Source organism: Pezoporus flaviventris, unplaced genomic scaffold, assembly GCF_033815535.1.
Source record: "Pezoporus flaviventris isolate CSIRO_AGI_PZ_B2104156 unplaced genomic scaffold, CSIRO_AGI_Pfla_v1 ptg000007l, whole genome shotgun sequence".
Taxonomy (NCBI): domain Eukaryota; kingdom Metazoa; phylum Chordata; class Aves; order Psittaciformes; family Psittacidae; genus Pezoporus; species Pezoporus flaviventris.
The window spans coordinates 86,947,914-86,966,285 of record NW_026892555.1 but is presented as its reverse complement, the minus strand read 5'-3'; the positions used below and the strand labels follow the sequence as shown (position 1 = coordinate 86,966,285).

The following is an 18,372-nucleotide window of genomic DNA, read 5'->3' as shown; positions in this document are numbered from 1 at the left end:
ACTGCCAACCCAAAGGATTAGAAACAGCAATATGCCATACAAGGGAAAAATAAAAACTCTATATGCCCTTTAGAAGGAAAACAGGCATGCTAGTACGCTGGTGGAAGAAAATACAAAAGAAATACCATTTGGGGGAACTGTTTAAGAAGAAAAGCTCATTTTAAAAACTTAATTTTAAGTTAAACACGAATCTGCAGTGTGCAGTTGCAGCACAACTGTATGCTGGGGTGTACCAAAAGGAGGATGTTCAGCAGGTCGAGGGAGTTGATTCTCCCCCTCTGCTCTGCTCTCGTGAGACCCCTGCAGTACTGCATTCATCTCTGGGGCCCTCAACACAAGAGGGATGCAGAGCTGTTGGAGCAAGTCCAGAGGAGGGCCACAAAGATGATCAGAGGGCTGGAGCACCTCTCCTGTGAAAACAGACCGAGAGAGCTGGGGTTGCTCTGCCTGGAGAAGAGAAAGCTCAGGGGACACCTTACAGCAATTTTCTAGTACCTAAAGGAACCAACAAGGAAAGGTTGGAAAGGAATTTGGGAAGCAACTTTTTACAAGGGCATGTAGTGATAGGACAAGGGGGGATGGCTTTAAAAGGATGGAGGAGAGATTTAGATTAGATATTAGGAAGAAATTCTTCAGTATGAGGGTCTGATGCACTAGCACAGGTTGCCCAGAGACGCTGTGGCTGCCCCATCCCTGGCAGTGTTCAAGGCCAGGCTGGATGGGGATTTGAGCAACCTGCTCTAGTGGAAGATGATCTTTATGGTCCCATCCAAACCAAACCATTCTATGATTCTATGATTTTATGTCCAGAATTTTGAAAATTATTTGTGAAGGTATTTTGGCACTAGTTTTAAGTATTTCTATTAATTAGTTTCTAACTCATATATTACATTCAGGTAATGATTACATAAAATATTCTAAAATACACTGATGATTTACAGAAGCTCTGTGATAGCAGTCCAAGGACATTTTTAAAAAGTTTATGGGAAGTTGCAGCATGAATTATTCTAACTTTTAGCAATGAGTTAGTTTGAAAGATAGAAACTTCTTTAGTACTTTAATATTTGCACTCATACAGAGCTGCAGAAAAGCATCAGTTACCTGCCCATCTTCAAATCATAGATTACTTTTCTCTTACAAAAATAATTATCTAACCCTCATGAGAAACAGTATATCCAAAGAAGCAAAAAGCTCACAAGCATCTTAAACACTGCAAGATTGCCTCGCTGCAATTTGTCTTCCTGCTCTTCTTCCAAGGTATTAATTTTAACTAAAGGTTTCAGTCACAGGGCAGAAGTTTTAACCTAGCCTCGACTACAAAATTTGGTATTTGTAAAGGAGAGAGACTTCTCTATATCTTTCTTACCCCACCTAAAATCTCAGGTGAGGATAATCTGACCTTTTCCCCACCCCTAACAAACCGAGATGTCAAATTCCTCTGAATTGAAGTTGCTATAAAATCACTCTAGGTTATGTGTTTTGTTCACCCCTTCCTCAGTTCTGTGGTTACTTTCTCTGCAAATGATAAATGTATAAATCAAAAGAACAAAAAAGAGCACTAAACTGACTACAGCATGTAAGATTATTGTATTGTCTATAAGACAAAATGCACCCAAAGCTTGTAGCTAAGAGCTAACAGTTCTTCCCCTTAGTTTCAAAGGTATTTATCTTTGGTACCCTGCAAATTTCCTCTTGCCAGAGAGTCTACTCTGGTTATGAATGAAAAGTCTGAGACAAAGGTAACAGGCTCTGACTTTCACATGTTTTTTTCTCAGTGGTTTACAACTTAAACATGGCTTTAAATAAATGCATAGAAAATATAAAAATATTTATCTCACGTAGTAATGCCTCCATTCAGCCTTTCTTCCACTCAGACAGTTCCTTCCAGAATTATTTAAATTTGGGTTATTTTGAACAGGATACCAGAATATAAAACACAGAAACAGTCCCCAGTGGAATTTCAGAATTTCACATTCAATCTTTCCCACAAGGCTCTTGTGATGATGACTGTAAGACGTTTTACATACTGCAAGACTCTCTCACTCTTTAATGTGCAACTAAAGCAAATACAGGATGCTTTAGATCATGCTCAGGTTTAGAATTTACGCATGATGCCCAATAAACAAGACTTTACACATTGTACACAATACCGCTATTCTTTCTTTACCAGTATGGAAAGCCAGCTGGTCTTCCATTCTTTAGAGACAGACACATTTTCCAGTGCATAGCTAACTTCAAATTCATCATTCATTAACCCTCTCCAATAACATCTCAATTATTTTCTTGGGGAAAAAGAAAGAAGAGAAAAAGAAACAAGCAATCTACAATGCAATGAATCAGATTGTTATACATTATGTATTTCTAGATAAATGTCAGTGAATATTTCTGTAACTGTCTTCCCAGTTATTAAAATCCTATTATTGCCATTATTACTAATACTAAATTTGTCGAGAGGAAAAAATCAGTTTGTCATTAGGATCAAAATTTCTTAAGGGGCATATTCATGAACAATAATTTCAATAATCAGATCACACCAAAGTTTGCAGAAATTCTATCCTGCATGAGCATCAATGATATAATATTGTGACAGATAAAAATCAGACTCTTTCCATCTGAACGCCTGAACTCCTGCTCAAGTAAAAAACCCACATTGTCATGAACACAAAATATTCAGAAACGGCATTATCTTAACATAGGATTGTACATTTTTCTCTTGCATATACCTTGACTGTATTAATAAACATGCATACGGGAAAAGAAGAGCAAGCAAACAAGACTAGATAAATCTGCAAGATTTCCATTTCTTGGTTACCAGAGAAGCAGCTGCAACCTGTATTCAACACCATATTACTCACAGGACATCTGCAGAGGCAGCTACGTTTTCAAAGTGGAAGAAGCAGTGACCACGTAGAGTGTGAAACGCCCATTTAGGCAGCACAAACCCTGTCCACCAGCAGGAAAGGCAGTGTTCTATGACTATCCTAGGTTTCCCTCAGGCATCCAAAACCAATCAGGCTTCCTGCCAAGCTCCTGCCAATCACCATTGCAACCACATTAAGAAGAGTATATATCGCAGTATTATTAGAATAAGCTAGTTTCAGTCATAGAAATGTGAATTTGGCAGTATTGCTACAGGCATACACAAATTATACAAATCAATTATTGTTTGGAACACGAACTGGCTTGTATTTACCACTGATCAATGATACAGCAGAATACTTAATGACATCCAAGCATTTGCAGAACATACAAGCTGTGCCAACAAAATATATAAATGCAGTCTTGGACATCTACCTACAGCTCTCTAGTTGATGCCTCTATTGTGCATGTATTACACACCTGTAACTATCAGCTGCGACATATGAATCCTTCAATACAGCTTTAAAATTAAATGAAAAATGGGACAACTCATTAAAAAAGACATTCATTTACAAGTTTGGAGCTATTAAAAGCAAAAAGTTGACAGAATAAAAGCTGCATCCTGGATCTAGCTGCAACAATTCACATCTGTGAGTCCTTCAAGTATTAATATGACAAAGTTTTTAGTCAAGTGACCCCACTGGAAGATACTTGTGACAGAACTAGAACTGAGTCATGCAGATCATTAGCTGAACAAGTTATTTCCTTTAGATAATGTTTTATTTTGCTAGCTTTCACAAATATTCTCTTTCTACTTTTTCACATTTTTCTGGGGAAGTTTATAGTTGTTTTCAAATTCAACATCTTCCACCTATATTTTTCCCAAATTACAAGTATTACTACATGACTGATCACTTGACCTGTATCAATGTACAGCATAACACATGTTGCTGTAACATATTTATGTGCATGTATTTTGTTTAAAGTAAATACAAGACCATGCAACTTACCCAAAAACTTTCACCTCAGCTAGAGAATTCCTACCTCATGACATGAGAAGAGCCGAACTCCTTCCATCTGATGGAAGACTGGGTAGTGGGTGTTATCAATCGTATCACGGCGGTAGACATCTCCCACTGCCAGAAAGGCATCTAGGCCAGAGTGTATCAAGTCCCACTGATGAGCTGATGTATGTGCTCTTAGCATGTGACCACGATTCAAGTAGTAGTTATCCTCTTTACTTCTGCTGGCATGGTTTTGTGGGATAAGCAAACTATCAAAATTCTGCTGTACTGTAACCACAGGAGAAAGACCATCATAGACAGAAAAAAGCGGATTCCCACGGCGTCCTACATATTGTTTGTAGAAGTGGTCCTTTATCTGTTCCTTGATTAGCCACAAAGGATGATGCTTTTTGTTGTGCAAGTTCTTCCCCACCTTGGAAAGAATCTTCTCTGTGACGTTGCTGTAGTCATCTTGAGCATAAGCTTTACCAAGCAGTTCCACAGTATTTGAGCAGGGTGTGCTGGCAGCAAACTCTGAAGGTACAGACTTGGATGAAGAATGCCTCAAATGGGTGGGAATTCCTCTTACCTTCACTTTTGGTAGCAAAGCTGTTTTAGAATACTTAGCTACCCTCATGAATTTCCAGAGCATTGCCATTGCAAACTCTTATGATCTAGAGAAAGAAATAAAATTAAAAAATTAAAAATCGGGTTACGGACTGCAAGCTTGCTGCAGAAATTGCTAGTATCTCAGGGATGTGAAATCCAAATATCTGCTTGATTAATATGACAAAGTTCCCATTACAAACCACTATTTTGACTTCAAATTTCAGCTAGGATATCTTATTCAATTATCAGTCCTCTGTACCCCTGCATCAGTATTAATGACTCCAGACCTAGCTTTAACCCCATTCCAGATACTGCTACTCTTATAGCTGAATAATCATCAGGCCTTCTTTGGAATGGTATTTTTCGTCCGGTTAAAATACAAGGCAATAACTGAATGCTATTTCTGAAAAACTCAGAAATTTAACAACACCCTTCAGCAGTAACGGACTTGCTTATAATAAAACTCCAAGCATTAACTTATTGTTTTATCATCTCCCTCCATTAGCAGAAGCTATGGAAGGCATTCCACATCAGCCAGATGCATGTGGCACACACTATACAACCATCACTAATTTGTACTTAATACCAGACAAAACCAGTTAAACTTTACAAACCACTGAACCACTGTGAAGGAAAAAAAAACCAACCAACCAACAGATGGAAAGAGCACAAAGCATATATTTATATATAAGCAGTATATTAAGTTCACATATGAATATCATGTAAGATTCACAATAAAAGCTCCACACAGTCAGAACCAACGTTAGCATTTTGGGGTGAGCATAAAATCCCATGTTCCCAGAATGGCTGCTTTCATGACTAACAACACTGTATCAGGCAGGGAGGCTTTTCAAATATCAGGAAGATCACTGAAGTCATGAGATTCTGAAAGATGTCTGAACTGAACAATTTGCTTCCTACCAAAGGGCCACATTTACACATCTGCCCTGTTTACAAACAGGCTTTGTGCTTCACATGTACACAGCAGTATCACTCTGTGGTGTTCAAAGAGGTAATTCCAAAAACAAACAGTTTTGAGAATGATTAGACCTTCAGTCGCTCCAAATGCATAAGCCCACTCCGAGATGAAAAGTCACTTGAAAATTTGTAGTTTGGCTTAAAAAAATATTAGCATAGGTTACAGTAAAACAATTAAGCATTATAATTTGCTTATTATGGAATGGGAAAACAGAGGCATTAGAAGTTAAGTGACCGAGGAAAGGCATCTGCTTCAAACAATAAACTGGTTTGTATTCCTCTATGAACCAAGAATTCCCGGGCCACAGGTTCCCTGGATAAAAGACTTTCCCGTAAAAGTCGTCTTAAAGAAATGGGGGAATAAAGCACATAAGCAATGAATAGACCACTGCCAAGAAACGGACAGCTTTCCATCTTTATGCTAGGATCACAGCATCTGACTACCGTTCCTCAAGAACATAAGAAAAATGAACATAAAGAACAAACAAACTAAGATTATTTTTCATACTCTTTAAGGCCCCCCCCCTAAAACAGATCTGTAAAAGAAAATGGGTATGTTCATGTTTGGCTTCCTTTTGTCTGGATTATGCCTGGATGTTCTCCATAGGTCTATTTCCTGAAGTACTGTATCTCAGTAAATCAAAATAAAAGCAAGTTGTGTAGTCAGAAATTAAATTTGGCAGGGCAGTGTAAAATAACTAATTATTTGGTTTAACCCTTTTTCTGGTTGAATTATCTTAAGAAAAAAGAGCAGCTATAACTTTTAGAACTTTTGCCTAGTTTTGAAACTTCTAAGAAAGATTGCCCTTTTTTTTTTTTAATTTGCAAAATATTTCACCAAATTATTTCTTGGCCATTACTAATAAGGTTCTTCCATAAAAGAATTCAGAAACACACACCAGTAACCCCTCTGACATAGACTAAATGAGGGGATAGCGTTATGTTTTGAGAAGAGGCTCCATTTTCCCCAAACGTAAGTTCTCCTTCATGGAAAGGGAGTTCTCATATACAAACAGCTGCTTGGAATACTCAGTTCTAGTCAGATAATGAATGCAGCTTCCCTTAAGTAAATATCACCATCTGCCCATACATTTAGTTTTCTCAAAAAACCTCAAAACTTACACATAACTAATGTATGAAAAACTCTCGTGACTATCGTGAGTCTCGAGATGTTTGCTGCTTTCCTAAATACCATTCCTTCGAGAATTAGACAACCATATGAAAAGTTTAACTTTCACATAAGCAGTACATCTCATGATTGTAACTTTGTGGAAAAATAAATTAGAGTATGAACCATAAGTGCTGGTGGGGATGATTTTCAGTATTTGCAATGAGCAACACTTCTAACAGTTTCTGATAGCTCAGAAACACTAATTTTTCTGAGCAAATGGTGTATATACTCTTCACAAACTCTTACAGGAAAAAAAAATACAGATGAACTTGTATCAGTTTTCATAGTTTTCATCCTAACATTATGCTTGTGCCTTAAAAGTTAAATTGAATTATTATATGGGCTATTATTCCAATCTAAAGCAAAATCTACTGCGAGCAGTAAGAAAAGTTACAGTTATCCTATGTTATCCAATGTCCAAGTGCTACAAACAACAGCAAAAAGCAGTAAAAGAGCCACTAGCATGGTATCACACAAGAGTGCCAAAACCACTGAAGTCTTTCACCAGCGTTCTTCTGCTCCCCTCTCCCACCACAGACTCATGCATGCTACTTCCAGGATCACTGCAGAAAAATGATACTGGATTTAGTTCAAATCGACTGGTGATACATTGCATCTGGGACAGAAGCCATTGAGAAGGAAGGAAAAAGCCATGTTTGTACTTCTTACACCATACAAGAAACCTTCAAATCAAAGAAATATTTACTAGAGTGGAGAGCAACACTGGAAAATAAAGAAATCTCTTTACTTTTCTGCTAGCAATAAATAAGTGATGTTAAGGATACACTAATTACTTATGCTCACTTCTAACAGACACTTGTTTCTGGTAGACAGCTACTTAAAGGTCTGAAAAAGCACACTTGACATTTATCGTTTTCTAGCTTAATTTCCACCATGCTTATTATTTGTCAGTAAAAAATAATCCCAAAGAAACAACTGGCTTCTGTGCACACTGACAAAACTTCAATCTTACAGCAAAGACTGTCAGCCAGCTAACAACCACAGCAAGCCAAACAGCAGCTGTAGGTCGTGTAGCTAAAAACAAATATATAAATGGGAAATAAACACTGAACAACCACCACTGGCATCTATGATCCAAAGATGGTAAAGCATTCCACCAGCATTACCAGTGTGTCACAGGCTCTGGGCTTGACAGTGGCTCTGACTTACAGGTGGGAGGTGATGAACGGTTTTGGAAGCAAGCTGCCCCACCAGCAGCTCCCAGTGTGACTTCTCAAAGCACTGCAGGAGGACATGCAAGCACCAGGCCCACCATCTTCTACACACAGGTTCTTACCTTCACACTGCCACTGTCACATTCCCAGGTACCTCTGCAACTCCATGGGCCTGTCCCTCTATCTCTATTCTGGGATGTCTAATACAACTGCAGGAACTGGGATTTTTGACAGGGATGCTATTGTCATTCTCTTTTGGTGATACATTTGGAACCATGCCTGCACATGAGCTTCTGAGCAGCTTCAAGGTAGACCAGAGGGCAGAAGGGTGGCAAACATGACACCCACGGATGAAGACATCCAAACAGTCCTGTCCATGCTGTGGACAGACCTGGCACAGATGTGATCGCACTTGCCAATGTCAGTCCTCTACCACATGCCCTGTGCTGTTTCTACAGTAGTTTCAGCTGCTGAGCAAGGCTCCCTCATCCCCCACAGAAAAACAGTCACCCCCATGCAGCAGCACAGTAGACAATGCATGTGCAGAAGTGCACTGTTGTCAGGAGCTTAACAACAGGGAAACAGCAGACTGAAGGCCAAAAAATATTGTGACTTTGGAGCACAGGCAAAAGGCAGTTAGATGGGATAAGGGATCATATTGCTGTACTGTTAAGGCATGCCCTTTCATGTCTAAATCCAGGTTTCCATGTCACAGTACAGGGAGGATTAAGTCAGCATTATCACAGCTGCAGTGGTATTTGTCACAATTCCTCTCTACTGCACTGAAGTTTAGAAAAGAATTGCAGACTCGGTGAAATTCCTCCTTACACCTGCCCTGAAAAAGGAGGGGAAAAGAGGGGTAGTTTAGCAGCTCACAATAAAAGAAAAAGGACTGTGCACCTGTGTTGTTTTATTCACCCACCTCTCCTAGGAAAGTGGAAAAGAGGAGAGAGAACATTCTTGCTGGAGCAAACTAGAGCCCACCGGTGAATGAAATGGGCTTTCAGGGCCATTTGCTAGGTATTCATATCTGTGAACAAAGGGCATTCTCATTCTTGCTGACCTTTTTTCTGTATGCCCTGAGCTTTTCACTGTTTATGGCTGCAGAAACACAGATGGGCAACTGCATACATAAACCAAAGTACATGATGGGTTTGAAACCAAAATTCTACAAAGATGAGAGTCTGTCTCCTACCCAAGAATAGCTAATTAATGCAAGACTCTGAAGTGCCATGGAAAACGTTAGAAAAGTTGGGCTGCCACCATTTTGTGATGTGACAGCTTTTATCTACCGTATGTGTGGGGAGGGGAGTTCAACCAACATAGCATATGTTAAAACAAAAATTATAAACATATGCCAGGCTGCTAAAATTGGACATTTACCAGTCTGCTGAGCAATTTAGCTAAGCATTGAATTTTAGTTTTGAAAACTATGTAGGCATACAGCCGCAAATATCATTGTATTGCCATGACCTGTACCTACATTGCACAGGATATAACAGAAATTATTTTGCATGCAATACTAACAATGAGCTCAGATTTTTTTTCAAGCTCATTTTAAAATGCAGATATATTGTTGCACACCAGAACAAGGCTATCATTCTTACTGAGCATGCTGAATTTATGCTACACACACAGACCTCTGAAATAGCCTTGCAGGTGACTTAGAATAGATCCATTTTATAACCTGAGCTTCCAAGGGCAGAACATTTACAGATGTCCCTGAAGATAGCTGAACACCCAATGGAACAAAATATTGCATGCACTACAACGCACCAGGCAAGATAACACAGGCTTCAAGTATTTGGCTCTTAATTTTTTCATGTACTTGGGAGTTCATCTAGTTAATAATCCATCAGCAGGTTCCAAGAAACATACAGAATAACTTTTGTTATTTTTCTTATCTGAAGCAAAAATATGTCAGAAGCTGGCTTGCTGTCTGCTCTCTAACAGTGATACAGTAATCATGATGTCACCTTCGGCAACATTTTGAGGCATGCAATATTGAGAGGGAATATTAAAACACCTTTTCTGGGATAAGGCATACCATGTTTTCTCTCAGTGTTACATGTAAGACCTTCTTAAATATGAAATAAAAGTTATTAACAACCACGCACCTTTTTCACTGATCCAGATGCCTATTGTCTGAACAACGGCCAGACAAAATGTTAATGCCCTGCCTTACATCCATGAGCACCTGAAGGCAAGCACAGAAAATATAGTCCATACTTCTGAGGCACACCAACAACCTTCACTGTTCTTTAGAATTACGCAATGTGCCAAGATAGTCAACAGTGGGCAGCAAGTCTTTGGGGAGAGGAACACACTTCTACAGGGATCTCTGAGCAAGCACCAGTTTTAAAATGTTTTGAATCATAGTTACACTTCCCATTCAGTTTCTGATTTGTTGTGAACGATGACCAATGTCACATTCCCACCACACCGCAACAAGTTTCAGTTCCCCCTGTGGTCCTGCAAAGGCTGCTACAGGCACTAGTTTCCCTGATACAGTGACAGCTCTGAGATTGTTCAGGTTTATCCATAAGTTTCCTACTTATTAAAAGGATAATACTTCTCAAGACATAGGATTCAAGACAGGTAAAATGTGTTTCAGTAGTCAAAATACTTGCAGACTCTGCAGCTGTATAATTTGGTAGAAGACTGCTTCAAAGATTGACATAATTGGGTAGTGACAACCTGTAGTGAATTTGGTTTAAGCAGCTCAGACGTACAGTATCCACACACTGGAATTTGTGGTCAGCAAGCTAATCAGGTACAAATTGCTGAATTATTTAGAGTATATAATTTTTTTAAGACAGAAAAGTATACAGCATAATTGACATAAGAAGTTAAAGATCAAAAGCAAACAAATTTAGACTTCTGGTCTTCTGGAAAGACATCAAACACATGCAAAACTCAGAAGCTTAAGGTGAGCAGTCCAACCATACCATTTGTAGTTGAACAATAAAAAACAAACCAACCACAAAACAGATTAATAAAAGCAAAATAAACACATTCAGAGGAAAGAAACAATCAACAACCACAAAAAAATATCATGTATATATATATATATACACACATGACAGTAGATTAAATTAAGAAAAAATCACCACTGCTCAGAAACAGTATCTAATTTTCTTTTAGTTTTATCTTAATTATTTCTTAATTTTCTTTTCACAAACTAAAACCAAGTTTGTTTTTCACTGAAGAAATACTGATTATGCCCTTTAGTGGAAACTTCCAATAGCGTATGATGACTAAGGCACACAAAACTCTACTAATAATTAAGCAGCTGTGACCTGAGCTCCTACTGATGTACCTGCATTCTTCCCTCCCTCTACAATGAGACAAAACACAATAGTCAATTCCATATTTTAAGGGAAAATCCTCATTACACAAACATAATTTAAATGCCTTACATTACAAATTACAGACTACACAAAGGCAAAGTAGAAATCACCCTTAAGCATTCTCAAATGTGTTTCCCGCTTTTAAAATACATCAATTTTTCGAAGGATGCAATCTGAAAAAACACTACCTTTGTCCGCTGAGGGAATATTCCTTTTCCAATACCTTGAAAAGGTTGCCAACTAGCTTTCTTCCTTAGAAGACATATTGTAAATAACTGTCAGATGAAAGAGAGAGAGACTTTTAAATACCTACAAAATCTTCACTGCAGTCAAGATTAGCAGTATCTCTTTTGCATTCTTTATTCCACCACTATCTGCAACTCGATTATCTGTATTTTTCTTTATACGTATACGCCATCAAGAGCATACTCTTATGGAGTTTTATCTGAGTAAAAATTACGTTGTTTAGAAATCAGATATTAGCAGTATTTGTGTGTACTTGTATACTTTCTTAGTTCTCACTGATAAACTATACCATACAGACAAAACCATAGAGATCTCATCCTACCTTATCAGGAGGAGGGAGTAATAATTCTTTTGCAGTCAGTTATTAACTGCCAAGAATGAGGCACATTCAGACTGGGTAATAGCACAAAGGACAGCAGAGGAAAAATATAATCATTTCTATGATAGTAATCCAAAACACTACACCATAAACAAGTCCACAGCATTGAGAGTGATAAATGTGGTACGTTCTGCACTTCTGAAACAGCAGAAGCTTCTGAACTTCATCACTGCTTCTCATGTAAAGAAAGTCACCTGTAGGTGCATTGCCATGTTTTAGTGGTCCCTCTGAGATGCAGATTCACACTGCAGGAAAGTATAAAGCTATAGGTATATGCTTTATTTTTACAATTTAAAGCAGAATGGCTCAACCACAGCCCCCAGGAAGTGGTGGATCCTCCTGGTGAGCCTGCCAGGAAGCTGCAATATCCCTTCCGGGGAAATGCTGCACCTCCTTGGCAATGGCAATTGAAGCAGCCCAGCCCTCTGGAGATGCCTATGGTAGACAAAGACGATATCCTTCAACTCCCAAGGCATGATCAAATCATGACTGCCTGCCTTCTCCAGGGAAAGCAAAAAGAAACACAGCAACATCTTACACGCCAGAGCCAACACACATGCTACCTCACGGGCTACATTTAACCTTCATCGGCAAAACATCCAACATGCCCAAATACCCAAGTTTCAGATGCCTCATGTGGCACAGTGAAAAATTAAACTTAGGATACAAACCCAGCCTGCACAATGCTAAGAAAACCAAATGACTTAGATGGCTCATGCTAGAGGAGGCGGCTAACATGAATCACCCAGTTCAAAGTCTAGAAGTCTTCAGCTTTACCTGCTATCTTCCTGGTAGGACTCCGATTCCCACCATTTCTTTCCTTTCTTGAGAGAACTGGGGAAATCCATGACTCACCATAGATCTCCAGATGCCCTCCTTAGTAATATCCTAGATATCATGTCATAGTTTAAAGGAATAATCCAAATATTTATTTAAAATAATAATTAATATTTGAAACCAGGAAGTTATTTCATGAGTTTAATATGGATGTAATTAACATTTAAATTGAATTAGCCTTTCTTACCATGTTTCAACCCCAAGTGGTGCTGGGATATTGTAAGCTTTGTGTCACATTAGTTTTCTGTCACACCAAGCTCTAAGGAGAGACAGTTTCACATATTTGTTATCATCTTGAGCTACAGATCTACATCTCAGACCTAGCTGTGATGTGAACTTGATCTCAGCTCAAACTCTAACTCAGTTGTGATATCGCACCTTGGTCTTTCTCTATTAGAGAAATAATGAAAGTCTGAACAGACAGAGCCTTTACTAGGACTATATATATTTTAACAGTCAAACCAAGAAAAAAAGAGAAAAAATTCTCTATGGATTTTACTTCAGAATCTAAGTCTCATAGACTTCAGTATCAAAAAGGAAGAGAAAACAGGCTATTGCAGTGGAGACTCTACTGCAGTCCAACACCTCCCAGTTAGGAAATGTATGATCACACTTACACAAAGAAGTCATCTCTACTTTGAACTGCACCATCTTCACTTATCTGTAACAGGCTCTGACAAAGCATTTAAGGAAAAGATTAGAAGGCGCCTATGGAAGGAACTACATTTCCCTGCCTAGGGCATACCACTTCTCTGAGGTTGGTAGGAACAGGGCTGAAATTTTAATGAATAAGCCACTTGTCAAGCGGATTATGCAAGAAACCTTGGCAGCCACACAGAGGATAGCAGTAAGATACGAAGCTAGGGCAGTATAAACCAAATGGTTAATAGAGAAAAGGGGAAGGGAAAAAAAAATTACTTTCATTTGCTTTTCATCTTCATAAGCTTTGGAAGGAAACAATAAATTGATGAATGAGAGTATTTAAAGATAAAAGTTAATCAGACTCATTATTAATAATAACAGGTACTAACTTCTAAAAGGGACTACGAGCCATTCTAAGATCTAGAATTCATCTGGATTCTTCCCAGAAACTACTTCTAGTGACAGTCTTCACAAATAAATTACAATGTAGTATGTGAACTAAAAATGCTGTCATGTATGAAGCCACTAAGTCATTGAAAACTCATATAAGCAAATGAGAAAAATATTACCCACAAGGCCAGATACACAAAAATGAAAAAATCTGCCTTTCTTGAGGTGCCCTCACAAGTCATAATGAAACAAGGCAAAGAAAAAAATTTAACCACTCTGTCAAAACAGATGTTAAAGTCTATTCTCCCTAAAAAAGACCTAAGAAATAAATCAGCTCCAGGAGTTTATAAGTATTATTTCTCCATAAAAGGAACTTGCAAAAGAAAGAGACTCCGTGTTCCTACCATTTATTCCCACAATTTATACTTATTGATAATTTTGGATACAAATTTATATATAAGTATGCTTTTAGAGCCAGGTATACTATAATTTTATATCGTACTCTTTATATTATAAATTTGAATGCTTCATTTTCAAAGGGACATGGCTACCTTTTAGTGTAAGCAAATTTGAAAAGTGTGCAAAGCATCACTGTATTAAAAAGTAATCTAAAATTTTCATTAAAAAAGAAAGTGGTCCTATTAGCAAATAAAGCAAATTATTAATGCATGCTGATTTACAGAAACATAACCATAGTCACCTTGCTAAATGTTAAACATGTCCAGCAATATGATCTATGGGTTCAATCACCATTGACACCAGTTGGACATACCTACAGATATACAGGTTACACAACAACATTTAGACTTTAATTAAGCAGCACTCTGCTCTTAGATAGCGTATCTCTACATAGGATCTTTTCAGCCATTAACCAATTAAGCTCTACAATACCCCCATGGGAGAAGTACTGCATTATTTATACCCATTAGTGCAGCAGCTCCAATTCAAAAGTGCTGTACTTTAACATCTTGTCTGCCACTTATATTTTCTTTCTATATTAGTTTGACTATATTTAGTCCATGCTCAAATGTTGTGTTTTTTTGTGGTTTGTAGTATCACTTTATCAACAATTTAAGGAGTATAGTGGCTACTGTGAATAGAATCAAAACGTTTCAAAAGCAGCTTGACAAACATCACTTATTAGGAATCATGCCAAACAGTTCAGAAATACTAAGCTATTACCATTGAAACAAGCTCTTCCTCAATATGTAGATTTTTAAGGCCCAAACTGGCATTTCTTGAGCAAGAAGTTCAGAGCCACTGCTCTGTTGTATCAAACTTCACAGGCCTCAACATGAGTGTAATTACAATCACATTCTTAGTATGAGCAGAGAGATCAAGTGGAGAAGCAGAAAACATTTAGGGAAGATGGAAGGGTAAATAAATGAAGAGTTATTGAGGCAAACAGGGATATGAAAGAAGGTGGTAGCAAACTGGGTGAAGTGGCATAGAACAGAGCATTGCCACTCTATCTATTCCATGGCAGGGCTGGCCTGTAAACCAGAATGGAATTCACACATAACCATCTTTTAACTAGGATTTCACCTCTGATGATTATGTTTACCAGAGTCAAAGACAGCATTTGTTTTCATGAGGAAACTATGTGTTTATTAGGGGCCTCTTGTGGGGAAGTTTCATATTAAACCTAACTCCACTGCTGGTCTTGGCTCAGATTATGCAGAGTGAATTGTGTCAGCATGCCAGTCCGACCAGGAAAGTGCTACATGGTGGCCTGTCTCTCCTGTGTCAGTTGTGAGAACTGACAGAGTCATCTGAGATTCAAACATACACAATACATACCCATATCTATATTTACCAGTGAAAAGATAGCCAAAAGCAATAGCACATCATCAGCCTTAGGACTTGGCTCTGCTGGGGCCAATGCTCCTGGGTGCTGCCCTGGCACAGCAGTCAGCATTTACTCAAGAGTTTTGCAGAACCAAGGCCCAAGATCTTAGCAGAGCTCACACAAAGCCCATAACGACTTTGGATTAAAAGGAAAAGAAAGCAAATCTAGCTATTGTCATGAAAAAGCAAAGAGGATGCCTTCTACACCATGCATTACTACCATGGTACTAGCCCCAGAAGCCAGGCAGACTAGATACAAAATAGATACAGCATCTAGAAAGGAAAATTATTATGCCTAGTGTCACTAGAGTAAGCAATCAGAAAGACATGTGAAGTCAGTAGTGATGGATACCACATATTAGTGCTAAATACTTCTAAATTATAATCTTAACCATGATCAGAGGACACAGTAAAGCAAATCCACAGTGCAACTTAAAAGCATTGTAGGATGCTTGGAAATTAAATCCTAATTGCATGTCTCAAATGTGCAAGGAAGCAGGAAACGGTGACTTGCTGAGGCCAGAATCAACTACATGGGACCTCAGAAGGTCACAATGACTTAACTTTAAGGTAAAAAGGAATGACCACAACCTCTCCTCCTTAAATACTTCAACCCAATGGACTGTTGACATAACCAGTTGTTACAAAAGGTAAGGGAAATCAGGTCTCAGTCAAAGGAAAATACAACCAGCATCTATACAACATCAAATTGAGACAGACACAGATTTATGTGTACTAACATTTTTTCATTATGAACCTTTAATATTAAATTCCTGGAGTTCCAGGGACACTGCCCAGAGCTATTGAATAAAAATTATGGTTTAGACTTGTTTTATTTTCTACACCTACTAATTTCAAAGTTACAGTTTCCCAAATCCTTTAATCCAAAGGCTATCACATAACAAATATAGTGATTGATAGTCATTTTTTTTTCCCTCTGAAGTTATTATTACCTTATTGAGTCTTAAAAAAAAAAAAAAAGAAAAAAAATCATTTCATTTTCATGCTGGTACACTATGTATACTAAGAGAACCAAAGGAATTAAGAGGAAATTTGTCTAGCTTGCAATTTGATATAACAAAATCTGGCCTAGAATGGCACATTGCCTCATTTTCTAGACAACATTAAAATATGAGTATTGGATTGTATTTTCGAGGCTGAGTAAACAAAATCATGTTCATCATGTCAAATGAAGCTGATCTAGCTACAAATCTACCAAATGCCTAAACTTGAACTGGCAATTTATTACAATGCATCTAACCAAAACTGCAGAATTCTAAATATCCAACTTCTGTAGGTCTAAAATAAACCCACCTGCAGTAATTTCACATTTGTAAATTAAAACTAAATATTTCCAGTTGTTTGCATGTTCCTACCCCCACTCCCCTCCAGCCACACAAAGATGTGTGCTCAACTGGATGATGCTGCAGGATTCTCCTCTGGTCTCACCTCATACCACATGAGAGGCCAGACATTTCTAAGATTGTTTTGGGGTCTGTTCGCAACTAAGCCAGACTGAACATCACATACTGCTTAAAGAAAAAAACTCATATGAAGCTAGAAACATTTCAGTGAATAACATAAGAGCTGAAAACCACTCCCTAAGTTACTAGATCCTTTTATCATTCAGCCTAAATTATTTGGCATTGTTTTTTTTGTTGTTCTTTGGTTGCTGCTTCGGGCTTGGGGTGGGGGAAAAGAGGTGTTGATGTTTGTTGCTTGGATTTTTTTTTACAATTATTTTCTGTCACCCCACCATAAAAAGCTGCATCACCAATTGCTGCTTTTGATATTTATCTAGACATGGTAGAACAATTGAACTTGTTGGAAAATATTTCCATAAAATCCATCAGGTAACTAAAACAAGGTTGAGAAGTTTCTGGATGAAGTTTTTTTGAACTCTTATAGTTAAAGCCACTATCCTGGACCTTTACAGCATTTCATTTTCTGCCATTCCAATACACACATTGACATCTGGGCTGAAAACTCTCTTTTCCCAATTCTTCTTTCTGTCATCTGCTGGAAAGCAGAGTAGAATAGTTAGATTGACTCAAGTAGCTGCTGATTGCTTTCAGTGTGTAGTTCATTCCTTGATGGCACAGAGAGGAGTCTTGCTAAATAAGGATCAATAAACTGGGTAGGAATGTCTAAATATTCTTTAAAGCTGAAGAGCAATCCCACAAAAAAATAAACTTTTTTTTTAAAGTAAAGTTACTTGGGAAAAAAAAAAATCAAAAATGTTGACCTTACTGCATAGCAAAGTTTAAGAAACAGGTATGAAGAACAGAATTTAAGCAGAATGAAACTGAAGCCTGTCTTTTCTATTCTCATATACTTCTTACTACAGAGCTATCAAGAAAGACAGCTCTAAGGGAAAGAAAGCAATTAAGGTATGATGTTAACATTGCAACATCAGTTAATGAAGAATTACATCCAGCAAAGGGGCCTTCAATCACAGACAATTGCAAAATCACATATAAATACACCATTACAATCAACTCCTCTCTTCATAATTAAAGATCAAATACTGTGAACAGGCAGACAGAAAGAATAAAAAAACAATAAAAAATTACAACCTCTTGCTTCCAGGCTGATGCTATTTAATTAAGACAGAAGCAGAGGAAAGGTCTTTTCTTGCACTGTCATTGCTAGCACAGACCTGTTGTGAGCATTCAGTCTTCTTTAGTACTACATGAATTAAAAATAACTATAAAGCACTCAGTAAGGCTTCTTTTCCTTGAAGTCTTAAAGACAGCTTCTTCTAACAGCAAAGTAGCAAACCAGGGAAAGTTCTTTACTGTCTCTTTCATACTTTCAAATGACTTAATGACTTCTCTGCTGCAATGTTTATTTTGATACCATGTGGAGTGGACACCATATGGAG

The 18,372-nt window shown here is 37.9% G+C and overlaps 1 protein-coding gene across 10 annotated transcripts in view; it reads right to left on the bottom strand.

Moving 5' to 3' along the window:
* The window catches only part of FARS2 (phenylalanyl-tRNA synthetase 2, mitochondrial), a 245,607-nt gene that overhangs the window by 186,489 nt on the left and 40,746 nt on the right, over positions 1 to 18,372 (bottom strand). For 9 of the 10 annotated variants that reach the window (XR_009742685.1, XM_061449393.1, XM_061449394.1 and 6 more), the window contains one exon: positions 3,904 to 4,537. The exons of the other annotated variant lie outside the window; for it this stretch is intronic. Coding sequence is in view for 8 of the 9 variants with exons in the window: in XM_061449393.1 (XP_061305377.1) it covers positions 3,904 to 4,521 (618 nt within the window). In the remaining variant the exon portion in view is untranslated. The remainder of the gene's footprint in view (positions 1 to 3,903; positions 4,538 to 18,372) is intronic. 10 annotated transcript variants of the gene reach the window in all.